Source organism: Podarcis erhardii (assembly GCF_964252035.2).
Source record: "Podarcis erhardii genome assembly, chromosome: 1".
In the NCBI taxonomy this organism is placed as follows: domain Eukaryota; kingdom Metazoa; phylum Chordata; class Lepidosauria; order Squamata; family Lacertidae; genus Podarcis; species Podarcis erhardii.
In genome coordinates, this window is record NC_138497.1 from 84,955,119 (window position 1) to 84,971,092 (window position 15,974).

Here is a 15,974-nt window from a genome sequence, read left to right on the forward strand (position 1 = left end):
TTTGCCCAAGCCCAAGAAGGGTTCCTTTCCCTGGGATGTGGTATTGTGTTTTGGCAGACACCATAACAAAATAATATGGAAGAATGACGTTTGTAGGGTTGCAAGAAGTTTTGTGAGGAGTATTATTAGAAGTATTGTAAAAATGGACAAGGGGGAGGATGATTTGTTAAGAGATGCAAAGGCAATATAAAGTTAAGAAATGCATAAGAATTGGTTAAAACGGTGGATCATCAGAGGTGCTGATGGAAGTCCAAAAGGATTGTATAAGTGATAAGTTTTGTGGTACATTTTATAATTTATATGTTAAAATTAATTTTAAAAAAATATTTTAAAAAAACAAAATAATATGGAAGAAGCTAAGGGACACTCAAGACATATCCCATGACAGATGGCCTATCATGGTGCTATAAGATCCAGTCCCCCAAAAGCTTAGAAAGTATCAATGTCTAAAACCTTTTTACTAGAAAGCTGCAGGAGGCAGGGATCCACCACAGATTGGGGTTCCCAATCAAACTGGTTCTCATGAGAATTATAACATCATTAATCGCAAGGAATCACTGCAAAGCTATAGAGTTGCTGGAAACGCTGTGCAGTATCTGGAACTCCCTGCAGAAATAACTATGGATGACTCCCAGGAAACAGGAAATAAGGAATTAGAAGAACCCAGATGCTGTATGGGAAGAAGTGTCTGGAAACTGGCATTCCAGGAGAATAGCTCCATATATACCCCAGCATTTATTCCTGGTCAATCCGTGTTCACACTTATCAAGTTTTCACTGAGCACCTGTAGAAATCTATAGCAGTGACTCCATTTTACCACCTACACACTATTTTTGCTAAATATCTCTGCTGTTTTATTTAGTAATGGTGCTTTGCCAGCGTAGCTTCCCCTTCAGAGTGAGTGCATTAATAAGAAGGGCACATGTTTCAGTTGACTAGACATGTGCCTTGTCTCTCTCCTTGTAGGCACTCAGCTATGCAAAGCTGAAAACAAAAAGGTAGCTAGAGAGGTAGGGTTGTTTAAGGAAATAACATTGCAACCTGTGTGCCTCAAACTAATAAACGGCACTTCAGTGTGGAAACGGTATTAATAACAATGAGGAAAACAGTTCATATAGAAGAACTGGATGAACCACTTTCTGGAGATGTCTGCCTAACAGCAGGATTTAATGGCTGTGAGAAAACCCTGTAATAGGTGTGCAGGGAGAGGGAGGCAGGACAAGGTAGGCCTGGTTTACTCAGGCATCTCTATCAACTGATTTTTGTACATTTGACTGGCTACTGACCAGGTGAATTAACTCCATGGAAAATAACTGCATTTAAGGGTATGAACATTCTTGTGTGTATGACAGCCCATTTCCACCCAGCAGTCAAGGCTGTTGCTTGCTTTTGCAGTCATGTTGATGAACCTCACGTATTATTCAACCCCTAGTCATGTCAGGCAAACTGAAACCACATATTTTGAATAAAGTCAACCTAACTTCCCAATAGAGATAGGAATACTAATAGAATAAGAACAGCTTGATTTTTCACCCGGGAGGTTTTTAAATAAACATTTGGCAGGAGAATGTTTTGTGTAATTTGTTCTACTGTAGCTACCTTCCAGACAGGTGTCAAAGCCCTAGTATGCAAGGCCCAAGGACAGGATGTAGGCCTTGGTTGAATCTTAAGGAAAGCTTCTTAAGTGTTCAAGTAAAGCAGTAGCCACCTAGAAGGGAACCAGTGGCCTTCTAGATGCTGAACTCCTAACTCCCACCAGTTTCAGTCAGCATGGCCATTGATCAGGGATGGTGGGAGCTGAACTTCAGCACCATCTGAAGGGACACAATTTGGGCACACGTCAGGCATGGAAAATCTTTGCCGCAGGCCAAGGCAAAAATCTCTATGGTCACAAAATCTGGTGCTTCTACTCACAACTGAAACTTAACACACAGGGGGAAATGAACTATTCCAACTCAACATACCTAGGACCATACCAGTTTGCCAGCATGAAGAAAACTGAAGAAAACTCTTATTGTGGAAACTTTAAGAGAGTAGAACTCTGACCATTCCTTAGCCCTCTGGCTGGGATTAACTACATATTGTATTTTTAATGTGTACTCTTCTCTCTAGCCTACAGTGCACACACAAGAACTTACTTATTGTAGGTCTTTATCTCCCAAATTTGTACCTGTCAGAAAAGCAAAGGACAGTCTTTTGGTCTTGAGAATGTCTGCTCCTGCATTTTAATCCTCAATATTTTCAGAAGGGTAGCCACGTCAGTCTCTTGCAGCAAAAGCAATCTGGAGCCTTGTAGCGCCTTAAATACTGTAGTAATTTGTTCGTTAGCCTTCAAGGGGTCACGCTGCTCCTTTGTCGTGCAGACCTTCAGGATGTCCTTGAGAGACCAGAGGCCAAACGTGGGTGTCAAAATTCTGCGAAACGGGTTGCAAGGAATTACTGTTGTGGCCAATATTTTATGCGGGATGCTACCGGACGTGCTAAGGCAACGGCCGGGTGAAATCATGGCCCGTTAGGCCTCCGAGCGCTCCTCGATTTGAGCGCCCGCCGCAGCGTATTGCCTGGGGCCGCGCTTGAATCGAAGGGGTCTGAAAGACACCCGGCCTGCGCCAAGCCAGCTGCAAGTCTCCCCTGGGCCTCCAGAGGGCGGCCTCGGGCGACTAACTTTCTTCTCTCTGTGTGTGTCTATGTACAAAGCAGGCTTCCCTCGAGGGGCGGCTGTTGCTTTAAGCTGGCCCTGGAGCGAGCGGAGAGGGGAAGCCAGAAGCTGCGCGGCGGGCCCCGGAGGTCCTTTCCCCCTGCGGAGAAACAAAACCACCTACGGGCGGCAACAGCAGCAGCAGCAGGAGGAGGAGGAGAGCGTGTGCGAGTTTCGGATCCGCTCGGCTCCCTCCTTAAGCGCCCCGCATTGAATCAGCGCGTGGCTCCTCGGCTGCGCTTGCCTCGGGCACTTGCGCGACGCTGCTTCTCCGCCTTGGATCGCAATCAGAGGAAGAAGAAAAGCGCTGACAGATAAAGGCAGCAAGCCGCCGCCGCCGCCGCCGCCGCCACCCCCCACCCCGCGCCGCCGCCGCTCCGCGTTGACAGGCAGCGGGAGCAACAGCAGCGGCCGCGGCAGCCCTCCCTGCACGCGCGCGCGCGCGCAACACACACAAGACGCACACAAGACACACACACACACTCAGGACCCACACCGAGAGAGCCCGCCAGCCCTGGAGGAGGAAGGCAAGCCAGGAGCGGAGGGCAGCGGGGCCAAGCCGCAGCCCAGGAACTAAGGAAGCGCCGCCACTTCTCTGCACGGGCATCATGTGGGTCTGTTTGTAAGAGGGGTTGGGGGGCCAGATCCCCTCTCTTCGCCTCCCCCCCTCGCTCTCCCTCCCCTCCCCCTAGCACAGGCGGCCACACACACGCACACGCACACACACACACACACCCCGACCGGGAGGAGGCGGCGGCCAGGGAGCCGCAGAGGCCGCTGGAATAATAAGAGAATTGATTGTGAAAAAGGAAAGCAGAAGAAATATTTCCTGGCAAGATGGCCGACTTGGAGGCTGTGCTCGCCGATGTGAGCTACTTGATGGCTATGGAGAAAAGTAAATCCACTCCGGCAGCCCGGGCCAGCAAGAAGATCGTGCTACCTGAGCCGAGGTGAGCCCGGCAAGGGGGGCAGGCGGAGGGGGCAGGTGCGGCGCCGGGGCTCCGCGCGAGGCGCGCCGGGCTTAGGATGGGCGCTGGGTGTTTGTGTACGCGAGCGAGCGCATAAATGGGTCTGTATATGACTGAGCTTCGCTCTTCTGAAATGCACCGAGCCGACTTGCCCTTGGCCCAAGCAGCAGGGACCGTGATCTACCCCGTCCATGTAGCGGGGTGGAGTGGGGTGGAAAGAGGGCTCGCTAAAGCGGCGTCTTTCCGTGTACGTGGTTGTGTTGATATAGTGTGGGCATGATGATGGATTGTCAGGGTGTCCTGTCTCTGCTTCCTGATTCTTCATTCGGCTGCTCAGATCCTTGGAGATCATTCCCCCAGCACCTCTTGCAGTAGCAAACCCCCTCCTTCTCTGTTTTTTCCTACCCACACGTCACAATTCCACCCACCCCAACACAAACACACATAGTGATTCTCTCTGTGTATGTGTAATATGCAATTGTGTTAACCATAGCAGAAAAGCAGGCTAGTAAATCAGGCTGTATAAATGCCTATATAGTGCTTTTTTCTGAGCAGTCCAGCAACTGTGTTGCTGGGTGTTATGAGGAGCATACAGCTTGGCTCTGGCAGTGCCTGGAGTTGGCCTCAAGATGCCCTAACCACTGTCTTCTGTTTTGGGTGGGTGGTTTGTTTGTTTTTGTTTTTGAAAATCTGTCTGTACAGACCTGTGCAATCCAGCGCTGTGTCTTGGTAATGTGCTGTTAGATAGCGACCAGGCCTTTGCCCACCTTGCAGCTGCCCTGAGTTCAAGCAGGAACTGGGGCTGCACAAACAACGTTGCAAGCGTGCACAAATGCAGTGCAAGGTTACCATCATGCAGATAAGGGGAAATGTGTTAGGCAGGGGATCTGCTTCATGTAAGGGCATTTTCTTGCTGGGAGACACAAGTGGGAGCATTAAGTCAAAAAATCTGACTGGTCATCCAGGTGGGTCAAAGGTGCTTTGGTTTCGGCCAACCAACCCTTAAGTCTGCTTCCTGGCAGCAGTTACCAAGGGCAACAGGGTGGGGCCTGACAAGCATCCTGCACCTTCAGCACATGGGCAAATGGAGGCCTTCCTCGCTCTCCTTTCTTCCCTTCCACCTCCCATGTGACATCTGGCTTACCCTTCCCTGTTCTAGCCAATAACCTTGGGTTGTCCCCATTGTAGGAGAAGTCTGTTCAAGCAGAACTGCTCCCCTGCCACTGAAGGCAGGACGGAGGGTCTCTGAGAAAGCTCCAAAGGGCCCCTTTCCGCAAGAAATGGCAAGCGGCCCTTTCAGAGGATGATGCAGATGTGTTACCATGGCAATGCCTGAAAGCCCCAGCAGCCTCTGTGCTCTCCCCCCCCCCACTTGCTGGTTTCAGTATGGAAGTGCCCACATGGGAACTTTGGGTGAAGTTCCATAGCCTTTGGAGGAAATAATTTTGGGATGGTCCAGAGAGCAGCCCCTTCACTTGCATCACATCTCAGCTAATAGTTGCTCACTGGCAACCCCCTGCCTGCCCGAGTCACATCCCTGAGTCCAGTTTAAGAGAACTGTCTTGGGGTGGCAGAATTTAAGCCATCGTTTGCCCTTCTGCCCCTCCCTCATCTCTTTCTGCACCACTTGTGATGACAGTGTAACTGCTACTGCCTTCTCCTCCTTTTCCTCTTCCTCAAAATACACCAGGGAGGCCTTCAATTCTCCCAGCTCAATAGCCATCTATTTGGGGGGCAGGAGAGGGAGTAGGGGAGTGAAAGGCAATATTGACAATATATCTACACAAAGGAGATACTGTACTTGTGAAATTTGGCTTTTAGGAAATTGAGCTGGGGAGAGCTAAGGGGTCGGATTGCCAATTAGGGAAGCAAGACTATGCCCTAGAAGAAGCCTAAGGATTAAGAGGCGTACATGGAGGTCTTGCTGTGATCACAGCACAGGGGCCTTATTGATAGCTTACTGATAGGCAGAAATAAGGTAACTGGAATGGTAAGGAAAGCATGAGGAGGAGTGTCAAGGATATGTACAGAATTTCATTTGTTTGGATTCAAGACATCTGCTGAAAACATGCATTGGAGACTTCTTCTTCCCATTAGCTAGGAAGGATCAGATACATCTCTTCTGCACATCTCACTGTGGGAACCTTGCTGGGGAACTTCTAAAGTGTGGCCCCATAAATTTTGCCCGGGAAACTGATTTGGAGCAGGAAGAGAACAGGGTAATTCCAGAACAGGTTAATTCAGGCAGAAGCTGAAGAAATTCTTAGTTCCCCTAATCTGAATGCGTAATAACATGTAGATCTTTTGGTACAGCCCAATAGAAATCACGTGGAGGAGGAAACTGGGTTTGGGTGATGAGCAGAGTGTGTGTTTTACATTAAAATATGCAAGTCAATATATTTGCATATTTATTTTTTGCATAATTTGCTCTGTTCCTAGCAGTCATGGGAGGCAGTGCAGGGAAGCAGTGCAGGGCACAGAATCCCCACCTCTTGACCACTAGAAATTTGACTCATCCTCCCTGTGGCCTTGCACACATATACTGTTGTAGATCAAAAATACAAGAAACTTGCTTTTTTAAAAAAATGAAAAGCAAGATTTGGGTGCCCAAGTATAATTTATTTTGTGGCCTTGCATGATATCGTCTTGGCACAGCATACATAGTCCTGTTCACAAATCACATTATCTTGCTTCTCAGAGACAGAGCATTCACTCTCAGGCGCTCCATAGGAAGGTGAGACTTAACAGAAACCACAAGCAGTGTGGCCCTAGCATACGTTATCTTTCATCATTGTTTCTTTGCTGGTGGTTGACCTAACAGCTTCCGTGTGTGTGTCTGTCTTGAAATATAAGGGACATACAAATCACACCCTTGGAGCCTAGGTGGTGCCTCCATTTTTTTCATGGGCTGTCTATTGGAATTGGGACAAAAATGCAGATACATCCTCAGGAAGTTGTCCAGGATTGGAACAATAGAAGGATGGAGATTCTAGAGCAGTGGTGAGGAACCTAGTGCCCCCAGATGTTGATGTACTCCAAATCCCATCAACTCCAGCTGGCACAGCCAATGGTATGGGAGTTGTAGTCCAGCAGCATCTGGAAGAGCACACCACCCCATCCCTGTTGTAAAGAGAGGAACATCAGCAAAATTGCCAAGGGTGCTGTTGGGTACTTAAAGAACTTGAGGCACAAACCCATGGCCCAAATTTCCATAGCCATTTGCATTGGCTAGCTTATATGTATTTAAGATGGTGGGTTTCTGATGCTTATCAGCATTGCATTTTGCAGTGTGCACAACAAGTCAGTTAAAGGGGGAGGGATGAGTTTTTTAAAAGGAAGAAAAGGGCAGGAGATGCAGGCCAAGTGCAAACCTGGGTTTTGCCACCCCACTACATCTGGAACAGCACCCCTGAAAGTTGCTGAAGGGGCTGCATCCTCGTTCATTACTGCAAAAGCAGGAACATTCTGTTACATCTGTTACATTAATTTATGGCATTTATATGCCACTTCATCATTAGCATTTCTAGAAGGCATACATAAAAATAAACCATACAGAGAATAAAACAGAGAATAAATCACCATAAAACCAAACATAAATCCAAACCCTACCTTAAAATGCTTGCTGAAATAAGAAAGTCTGAGTCACATGCCTGAAGTCCAGCAATTTGTGTCTTACCTGTCCTGTACGTAGTTCAGAGGCAGCATTTTATCTTCACAGCCACCCTTTGAAGGTAGATTAAATTTGAGATACAGCGACTTGCTATCCGATGAGATTTGAGTCTCTGCTTCCCACCAACCAAGCTCACTGTGGCAGGGTACTGGAGACATGATCCTGAAGATCTGGAAGACTCTGTCTACTCCCTCCTGGAATGTCTTTTATAGATTCTACACAGACATTCCAAGAAGGAGTGGAGGTAATGAAACTCGGAACTGCTGCCCATTCAAGATCTTGGGGGAATAAGATGTCTAAGGTTTTGTTTATTATGGTACATTGCACCATACTTCTCTCCAAAGGAGCTGAGGGCCACACACATTGTATGTGGGATGGCTTAGGTTGTGTGTGTGTTTGACTAACCATCGCCACTCTTCAAACTTCATGCCAAAGTGGAGAGTTGAGCTGAGGTTGCTCAGGGGTCGCTAATCTGTCACTCTCCACACATCGTTGGACTCCCATTGGCCCTAGTCGGCATGGCCAGTGGCCTGGGGTGTTGACAGTTGTACTCCATCCACACCTGGAGGACCACAGGTCCTCCCATTCCTCTTGCATATCGTGCAGAGCAGAATTGTGGGACAGGGATAGGAGGCCTCCCACAATCCCTATTATGGAGCACCCTGACTTTAAATCACTTCCATCGGTTTTCTCCGATAGGCTTCAACACACTAAACTTCCTGCCCGAGCAACCTCCCCGCTGGTGCAGCCTCTCGTGTCCCTCCTCCTGCCAAAGTCAAGGCCAGCTTCAAAGAAGACCTGTGTCTCTGGTTTGTCTGCCAGGAAATGACGTCACCTTTGGTCGCAATAGGCTATTTGGGTCTGCTGCAAAGTAAGAAACTGCAGCACATAGGAGAATCAGGCTGACCTGCGTCCTGCTGACCCTCCACAGCACCCACTACAAGCTCTGCCTTTTTGTGCAGGTTTTATAGCGGAACTAGGAATGTGTCGGAGCCAAGGTGGTTGTGACATTTGTGAGAGGGGAGAATTCAGCTTTGGTAAAAGGGCAGGGGATTAAAAAGGGGGGTGGGGAGGAAGTTTCTCCTTTGCTGGTTGCTGCACGACAGTGTTGTTTTTCCTGTTAAGGGAACCAAACTATTTTTTTCTGTGCATTCATTTCCTTTTTCTGCGCTTGGATATGAAGCCAGTCAGTGTTCCCTGAAGTCAGGCTCTCTCTAGCCTGACAATCTACAAGAGCATACAGAAAAAAATAATAATAAACCAGCTCAGATGCCCAGGGATACTAGCAGGCAACTTCCCACTTCCTCCCCAATGGCCTTTAAGCGAACAAGAGCATTGTCAACAGCTGGCTGATTATTTATAGTACTAACTGCCTCTCATTAAGTCTCTGTGCAAGAGGAACTCGAGGGAGCTGACATTCTCCATAGGCCTTCCCAGTTGTTAACTAATGCTCTCTTTTTTTCCTAAGGGGGAAAACTGAGGCAGGAAAAAGAGGGCACTAGGACCAGTTCTCTCAGACCTTATCTGACCGAGGTTAACTTCAGTGACTGAATTTTTGGAATCGGTCTTGTAAACAACACAAAATTTACAAGCTCACGATTGTTCCCCCACCCCCCCTCTGCAGACTGAGATGCACATACAGGCTTGTGGCTTAAACCTTTTTTTTTTTAACCTTCCTTTCCTGGTTGCCTAGAACAGATGCTTGTTTGCCACAAGTGACCATGCTAGTTGCTTTTTAGAAGCCTGGCCTATATAGCTGTGCTGCTTTTCCATGGAGCAAAGGTAGTCAACCTAGTGCCCTCCAGATTGTGATAAGGCTACAAGTCCCATCATTTGTGGCCATGCTGACTGGGGCTGGTGGGAGTTGGAGTCAGGCAACTTCCAGAGGGGATGATGTTGGGCTACTTGGTTTGATGCTATGAGTCCCAAGTTCAAGTCTCCGCTTAGCTGCTGCTATAAAAGGAATGACTTGCCTACCTTACCAGGACACTGTGAAAATAACCAGATAATGAGTGTGAATTCCTTTTCTGCACAAGACATTTTATGTAATGATATTAATGCTATCATTCAACTGGACCTGCCCCCTGGAGATGGTTGTTATGGAGATGCTTGAGACACATTATCCCAGGCCCATAACAGCAGCAGGCACCAGAAAACACAGCCATCCATCATCCTTCCAAGACGCGTATGTCTCAGGCATAGGGATCTCCCCCCCGGCCCCCATGGCTCACTAGTTTCAGGAGCAGGAGTTTCTGGGGGGTGGGGGAAAGACACATTCAGTCTAAATGGTTGAAGTAGGTCCTGTTTCTCAGTGCCCTGATATTTACTGCGCAGAATCCAAGGGGAAAAAATCTGCCCTCCACAATGGGAAAGTGTCTCTTCAGCCCGATCACACTCTCCCCTTCAGAGGCACCCCTTACATTAAGCTCCCATAGCTCCTATAATACTGCTAATCCCCAGAAGCCCCATTCAGAGCCACCCCAGCACCCCATTTAATCCATGGACTGCAACAGCAGCAACTATGGTTGTTCCTGCTGCAGACCACATTGGGCACCTTTCTATTGCCATTCAGGGAGGATGCAGTGGCCTCTCTAGGCTAAGCATCCTGATCTCTTTGTCCTCCATTCAGATATTTAAAAGGTACCCAGATGAAGGGCTGTTTATTCAGTCAGCACACTCAAGCAATGCCACCCCCCCTCCCCGTTCTCTCTCCTCCCCCCTCCCCTCCCCCCCGCCGCACTGCAGACGGTAACACTTCCAGGCGGGCCAGGAGTGAGTTGTGTGTCTGAATAATGTTCCACATGTAAAACTAGAAAAGCAGTGTGCATGTCAGGGCGAAAGGATGCAGTCTTATTGGGCTCGGTTTTCTCTGAGGAGTTTTTCATTCCCATCTGGGAGCATTCAAAATGTCACCCACCCCCACCCTCTCACCTGCAACCTGAAATGGAATAGTCCAAGATAGCCTTCCCCAGCCTATACAAAGTGGAAGGGCTGCATAATGCTTTCTGTATCAAAGTGGGGGTAGTGGGGGGCGGGTTTCTGTGGAAAAACAGTGGGCAGGAAAAGGGTTAAGTGGTGATTCCAGTTCTCTAAACCTTCTCTTTTTCCCAAAGTTACTTTTTCATAAGAAAGGGGTGGGGGACCTGTGACCCTTCAGACCCTGGGGTCCAAACTCCCATCATCTCTGTCCCTTGGCCATGCTGGCTGAGGATGATGGGAGTTTGCAAGTCCAGCATCACCAGGAGGGCAGCAGGTTGAGGAATGCTAGTCTAAGGAAAGCTTTACCAATTGACTGAGAGACTTGGGACCTCAGCCATTATTGGACTACAGCTCCCATCATCCCTGACCACTGGTCCTGCTAGCTAGGGACGATGGAAGTTGTAGTCCAACAGCAGCTGAGGACCCAAGTTTGAGAAACACTGCATTAATTGGTCCTGTCTGACTTACCAAGTATCTCATGCAAGTGGTGCAAACTATCACAGAATGTTGGTGCCACAGTCACAGCATTTTCACCATTATTGCATTTTCACCCGCACTGCTTCTCATTCATTCCAACCTGCAATGAGGATCTGTACAGTCAGTATGTGGATTGTGGGTGTTGGGAATGCTGACTCAGTACACTTGTCAAGTGATACGGTAATCTGCGTCTTCCATCATCTGACAAGTACTTCTTACACAAGCTTCCATCTCGAAAGGTACCAGTGCTGCAAATTGAAGCATGCTTTCTGGGGAGCAAACCCCCTTGAAGTCAATGGGGCTTCTTCCTTCCAGGTGAACATGGTCAGGAGAAAATGGTTGAAAGTGATTCGGTGGCATTTCCAAATAAATGCATTTAGGATTAGGATTTCTGCCTCCGTTGTTCAGAGGCAGTGTGCTTGGAATCCCACGTAGAAAGAATGCTCTTGTGCCCAGGACCTTCTTGAGGTGTTCCTACAGGCATGTGGCTGGCCACTGTGACAACAGAATGCTGGGCTAGAGGGGGACTGCTGCCCTTACCCTGCAATGGCCCTCATACTCAGGAGCTTCCTCTTGGCTGCTTATGCTGAGTCAATTAAAATTTTCTCCATAGAAGGGCTATGTGTGCTGTTTAACCAGCTAAATATCCACAGGAGAAGCCAGGTCATAGCCCAGCTCTGAAAGATGGCACACGACTTCGAAAGAGAGTTCCAGTTCTTTGTAATACATTAACCCAGCATGAACCCCTGTCTCATGGCCAGACCGTCTATAGCATTTTCCAGGCTGCCAGCTACCAGGTCTTGCCAACTCATCTTTGAGATTAGTCATTGTACTTTGGGACCTTGGAATTTCAGGTTCATTTTCAACCCAAAAGGTGCTCTTTCCTAATTATTTGCCTGGCATTCTCTCTCTCTCTCTCTCTCTCTCTCTCTCTGTGTGTGTGTGTGTGTGTGTGTGTCTTTCTTGGTCACTTTTTAAAATTAACCACCCAGGAGGACAAAACAAACACAGCGACTAAAAAACCAGATGTATTATTTCCGCTGCTTCTCTAGCCAGGAGCCTGTCCGTCCATACTCAGACCACCGTCCTCCTGTCCCTCCTGCTTTTTGATGAACCTTCATTTTCTGTTTAGACTTTTAAATTGGCTTCTCTTCCAAATTGCCCAGATGCAGATGCCATTCTAAGAGCCCCAGCTCTTCTTTAAGACAAGAAACAGACCTCTGTTCGTTCACCTGCTAGAATGACTGGCTGCCTTTGTAATCTTCCTGTACCTGGCTCCACTTAGCCCCAGATAAAAACACAGTCTCCTTTAAACAGCTGGTTGGTCTTAATTCATGAATGAAATGTCGGCTATCCAGTGCTGGATCCTTACTGACCCAAAATCTCTTGAGATAAGTGTCTTTTATCTGCAGGCTTCCTGTGATAATAATGCGGGGGGGGGTTGCAGCAAAAACAACAAAGGGTATTGTAGCACCTTAAATACTACATTTGCTATCCTTTAAGGTACTACAAAACTGCTCATATAATAAGACTTTACCCCCTCTCCACACCACACCCCCACTTTCTAAACATGTTCTTGGTTCCTCCTCCGACCCTCTAGAGCAGATTTAGGGGGCGCAGCAAGAAGAGAGGAGGGGGAAGTCTGCTGCACGAGTGGACCTCATTCTGCACATGCAACAGCTTAGCTGGATCCTGCCCTTGTTGTTTTCAGGGCAGGGACGGCAAACCTTTGTCCCTCCACATGTGGTTGGACTCCTATCAGGCCCAGACAGCGTAGCCAGCGGTCAAGGATGATGGGAACTGGAGTCCGGCAGCATATGGAAGGTCACAACCTCCCCACCCCCTGCTTTGAGGGAATAGGCCGAGCTGAGAAGCTTCACCCTTGTTAACTTCCCTCACGTGCCTTTTCTCTTGGCAGTATCCGCAGTGTTATGCAGAAATACTTGGAAGACCGGGGTGAGGTGACCTTTGACAAGATATTTTCTCAGAAGATTGGTGAGTAGCAGAGCCTCTGCAGGGGTCATGAGTTCAGGCAAGACCAGCTTGCCTGTGCTCCGGTTAGCCAGGAGTCAACGCCAGTGAGAAGAAATAGGGGGCAGAAGGAGGGCCTCCTTTTTAAAAGGGCTGTGGTGGGATTGGATATCTGCGGAGTTGTGATGGAAGCTACTTGCTGCATACTCAGTCTCGTCCTTCCCCTTAGGAATCCAGCTTCTGGCCTGAAAAGTGCTGCTCTGCTTTGGCCGCAGGGGCCGGTGCTGCAGGTGCAACTTCTTTTGTCACTTGCTCCTTCACTGGAGTTGGGGAACTCTTGGCCCCTGAATTTGTCCTTACCATCCAGCCCTTGGAAAGGCCAGTCGCCTTCTTCATTCAGATCAGGAGTTAACAAGTCGTCTCCTTCTCTAGGGAGGCCCAATGCAAAGAAAGCCAGTGATCCTGTATCTGTTAATGAGGATTTTTTTGGGAAAGCGCATAGCTCTGCAAGGGCGGCAGTTGCTGTGCCAGCTCAAATTATCTTGTCCAAATTATCCAAAGTTATTAAGTCCCTGTCCTGCCTTGGGTCTGGTCAACTCTGCATCCCAGGCTGGTGCTGTAGAGCAGGGGTGGGCAGACTTTGGTCAATCCACTTTCACCTCTACCAGAATTTCCAAGATTGACCAACCAAGGCCAGGTGCAAGAGACCCAGAGTTAGAATTAATGAACAAAGGGTGCCACTGAGCACATTTGGAGCCCAGGAATTTGTTTTCAGGACCATTTTGGGCAAATGTCCAGTCTCAGTTAGCTTTCTTCATTTCAGCAGCCTAATTTTGATTTTGGGGGGTGGGCGGGTCATTTTGTTCTTGCTAGTTGCTCAAGAATTGGGAGTCAGAACCCCTGAGGATCTACAGCAGATCACTCAGAGATCTCCCAGTAGATTATAATCTACTGTCTCCCCACCCCTGCCTTGTTCTCAAGCCTGAGCTGAGATCTGTGAGCAGCTGAGCTGAGATCTGTACAAATGAATTGGGGAAGGGGGTATTGCTGAGGTCGATGAGGAAATTCTGCTTCCTCTTGTGCGGCCTGCGACGGTTCCCCGTTCCATCTTCCATTAGTTGTTTGCAGGACAATTGCTTCACTTGAGGGATATTGGAAGAGAAGAGGGTTCAAAGCTTCTGGACTGGCTCACATGTGAGAAGGTTCTGCCTCCAGGAAGGGGGTGGAGCTGCAGATCTTGCGATTGAATGTGGCCCTGTAGGCCCATCTTTCTGGCCCTCAGGCTTCTTCCTAGGCCACAGTATATCGCTGGGCCACCCCTCACAGGCCCTGCTGCCCCCACCCTTGACAATGCCTCTCTTGAGTGTCTGAATGAAGAAGTGTAATTACTCCAGCAGAGAATCTGGACCTGGTGGAATTCCCCTTCCATGCAGCTCTTCAAGAAGCCTTTTAGAAAGTAAGAATGTCAGCTTTTTCTGGCAAGGCTCCTGCGCTGTTAGCAGCTGTGTGAGAAGTAAAAAATGCAGCTCATGTAGCTTTTTCTCCCTCATAGATTGAAATGTACAGGCTGGTGGGGAGAGGGGACAACAACACACTTTCGCTGCTGAATTTCTGCCTGTCATCTTGCTGAAGGCACAGAAGCCTGCCAGGAAGAAGGAAAATAAAATTCCATACCCTGCCACTTACTCCTTTTAAAAAAACAAAACAAAACAGAATACTCTAGAGCAGTGTTTCCCAACCCATCATCCCTGACCACTGGTATTGCTAGCTAGGGATGATGGGAGTTGTAGTCCAAAAGCAGCTGGAGACCCAAGGTTAGGAAACACTGCTCTAGAGCAGTGTTTCCCAACCTTGTGCCTCCAGCTGTTTTTGAACTACAACTCCCATCATCCCTGACTAGCAAGACCAGTGGCAAGGGATGATGGGAATTGTAGTCCAAAAACAGCTGGAGGCACAAGGTTGGGAAACACTGCTCTAGAGCACTGGTTCCCAATTAGCTAATTACGGAGGACCCCCTGTTTTTCAAAAGCCAAGCCACGGATCCCTTTTGACAATTTTGATGACTCCATGGTAGTTACCTCTGCAAAGCAATTTTTTGAACAAAATGTGGTGTAGCCCCTCATAAGCAAAGGACTTTAGGTATAATTTTAAAAAGCAGACTATAAAATTTGTGATACTACCATACAAAAATGAAAAATAAAATAGTTGAGGTGGGGAGACAAGGGATGGGGCCGCGGACCCCCTTGGGATCCCCGGACCCCTAACTGGGAACCACTGCTCTAGAGGCACTGATGAGGTACATCTGGATAAATTAGGAGGAGAGCACAGGTTAGGAAGGGCTGTGTGGCTGCTGGCTTAGGACAGGTTGGGTGATGCTGGGCTGTTGTTGTCCATACTGAGCCCCGGAGGCATCTGCTTGCAAGGCTGTTTCTCCTTTTCAGTTACTACACCCCGCCCCAACAGGAAACACTCTTGCTTCCTCCCACACCCACAGCCACTTGTGGTTTCCTCATAATATCTCCCGCTTTCATCCCCTCTCTGCTCCCACCCCTCCTGGCTCTCCCTCCGCTCCTGGCTCCCCTTCTGCCTTCCCCACCGCCTCTTGCCTCTGCCTCTCACCTGGGGATGGCGCACAAGTAGGTTGGGGAAGCAGGTTTAGCACCAAGGAGCCGTTTAGCCACAAGCTGACGTGGATCTTGATCCCTGTGCCCCTCCACTGTGTGTGTGTGTGGAGGGGGAGCAGAGTTGAGGCGGAAACTGGTGCACAGCATGCTTGAGAAATCTTCTCCAGGTGTGGGGATTGCCACCCTCCAACTGCCCCTTTTCAGTTAGCTGAGGGAACCTGCGTCTCTGCAGGTTTTGCTGCTCTCCCAGTTCCCATCAGCCCCCCAGCCAGGGTGGCTAATGGTCAGGGATCATGGAGTTTGTAGTCAAGAACACCCAGAGGCAGACAGGTTATCCACCCCCTGCTATATCTGGTACAGATGAGACTCATGCCTGCTTTGAATATATATTGAAGGTTACTGAAGGGGCCGCTTCACCCTGTATAAAATTTGCAAGGAATTTGCACACAGGCACGGTTCCGTGTAGCTTCAGTTATGCATCCAGAGGGAAGCTCTTCTCGGTTGCTTATTATATGAGTGACATGTAGGTCTCCTTCATGTTCCTATGTGGAAGTGCCTTCAGTCTGGGGACTTCTCTAACATACAAC

At 48.6% G+C, this 15,974-nt stretch overlaps 1 protein-coding gene across 2 annotated transcripts in view; it reads left to right on the forward strand.

Annotated features, from left to right (window-relative positions):
* The first annotated feature begins 3,152 nt into the window (after positions 1 to 3,152).
* The window catches only part of GRK2 (G protein-coupled receptor kinase 2), a 40,270-nt gene continuing 27,448 nt past the window's right edge, over positions 3,153 to 15,974 (forward strand). The window contains exons 1-2 of one of the 2 annotated variants that reach the window (XM_081877440.1): positions 3,153 to 3,648; positions 12,711 to 12,787. In XM_081877440.1, coding sequence (XP_081733566.1) covers positions 3,536 to 3,648; positions 12,711 to 12,787 — 190 coding nt within the window. In that variant the 5' untranslated portion in view covers positions 3,153 to 3,535. The remainder of the gene's footprint in view (positions 3,649 to 12,710; positions 12,788 to 15,974) is intronic. The other variant, XM_081877441.1, reaches the window with a different exon arrangement.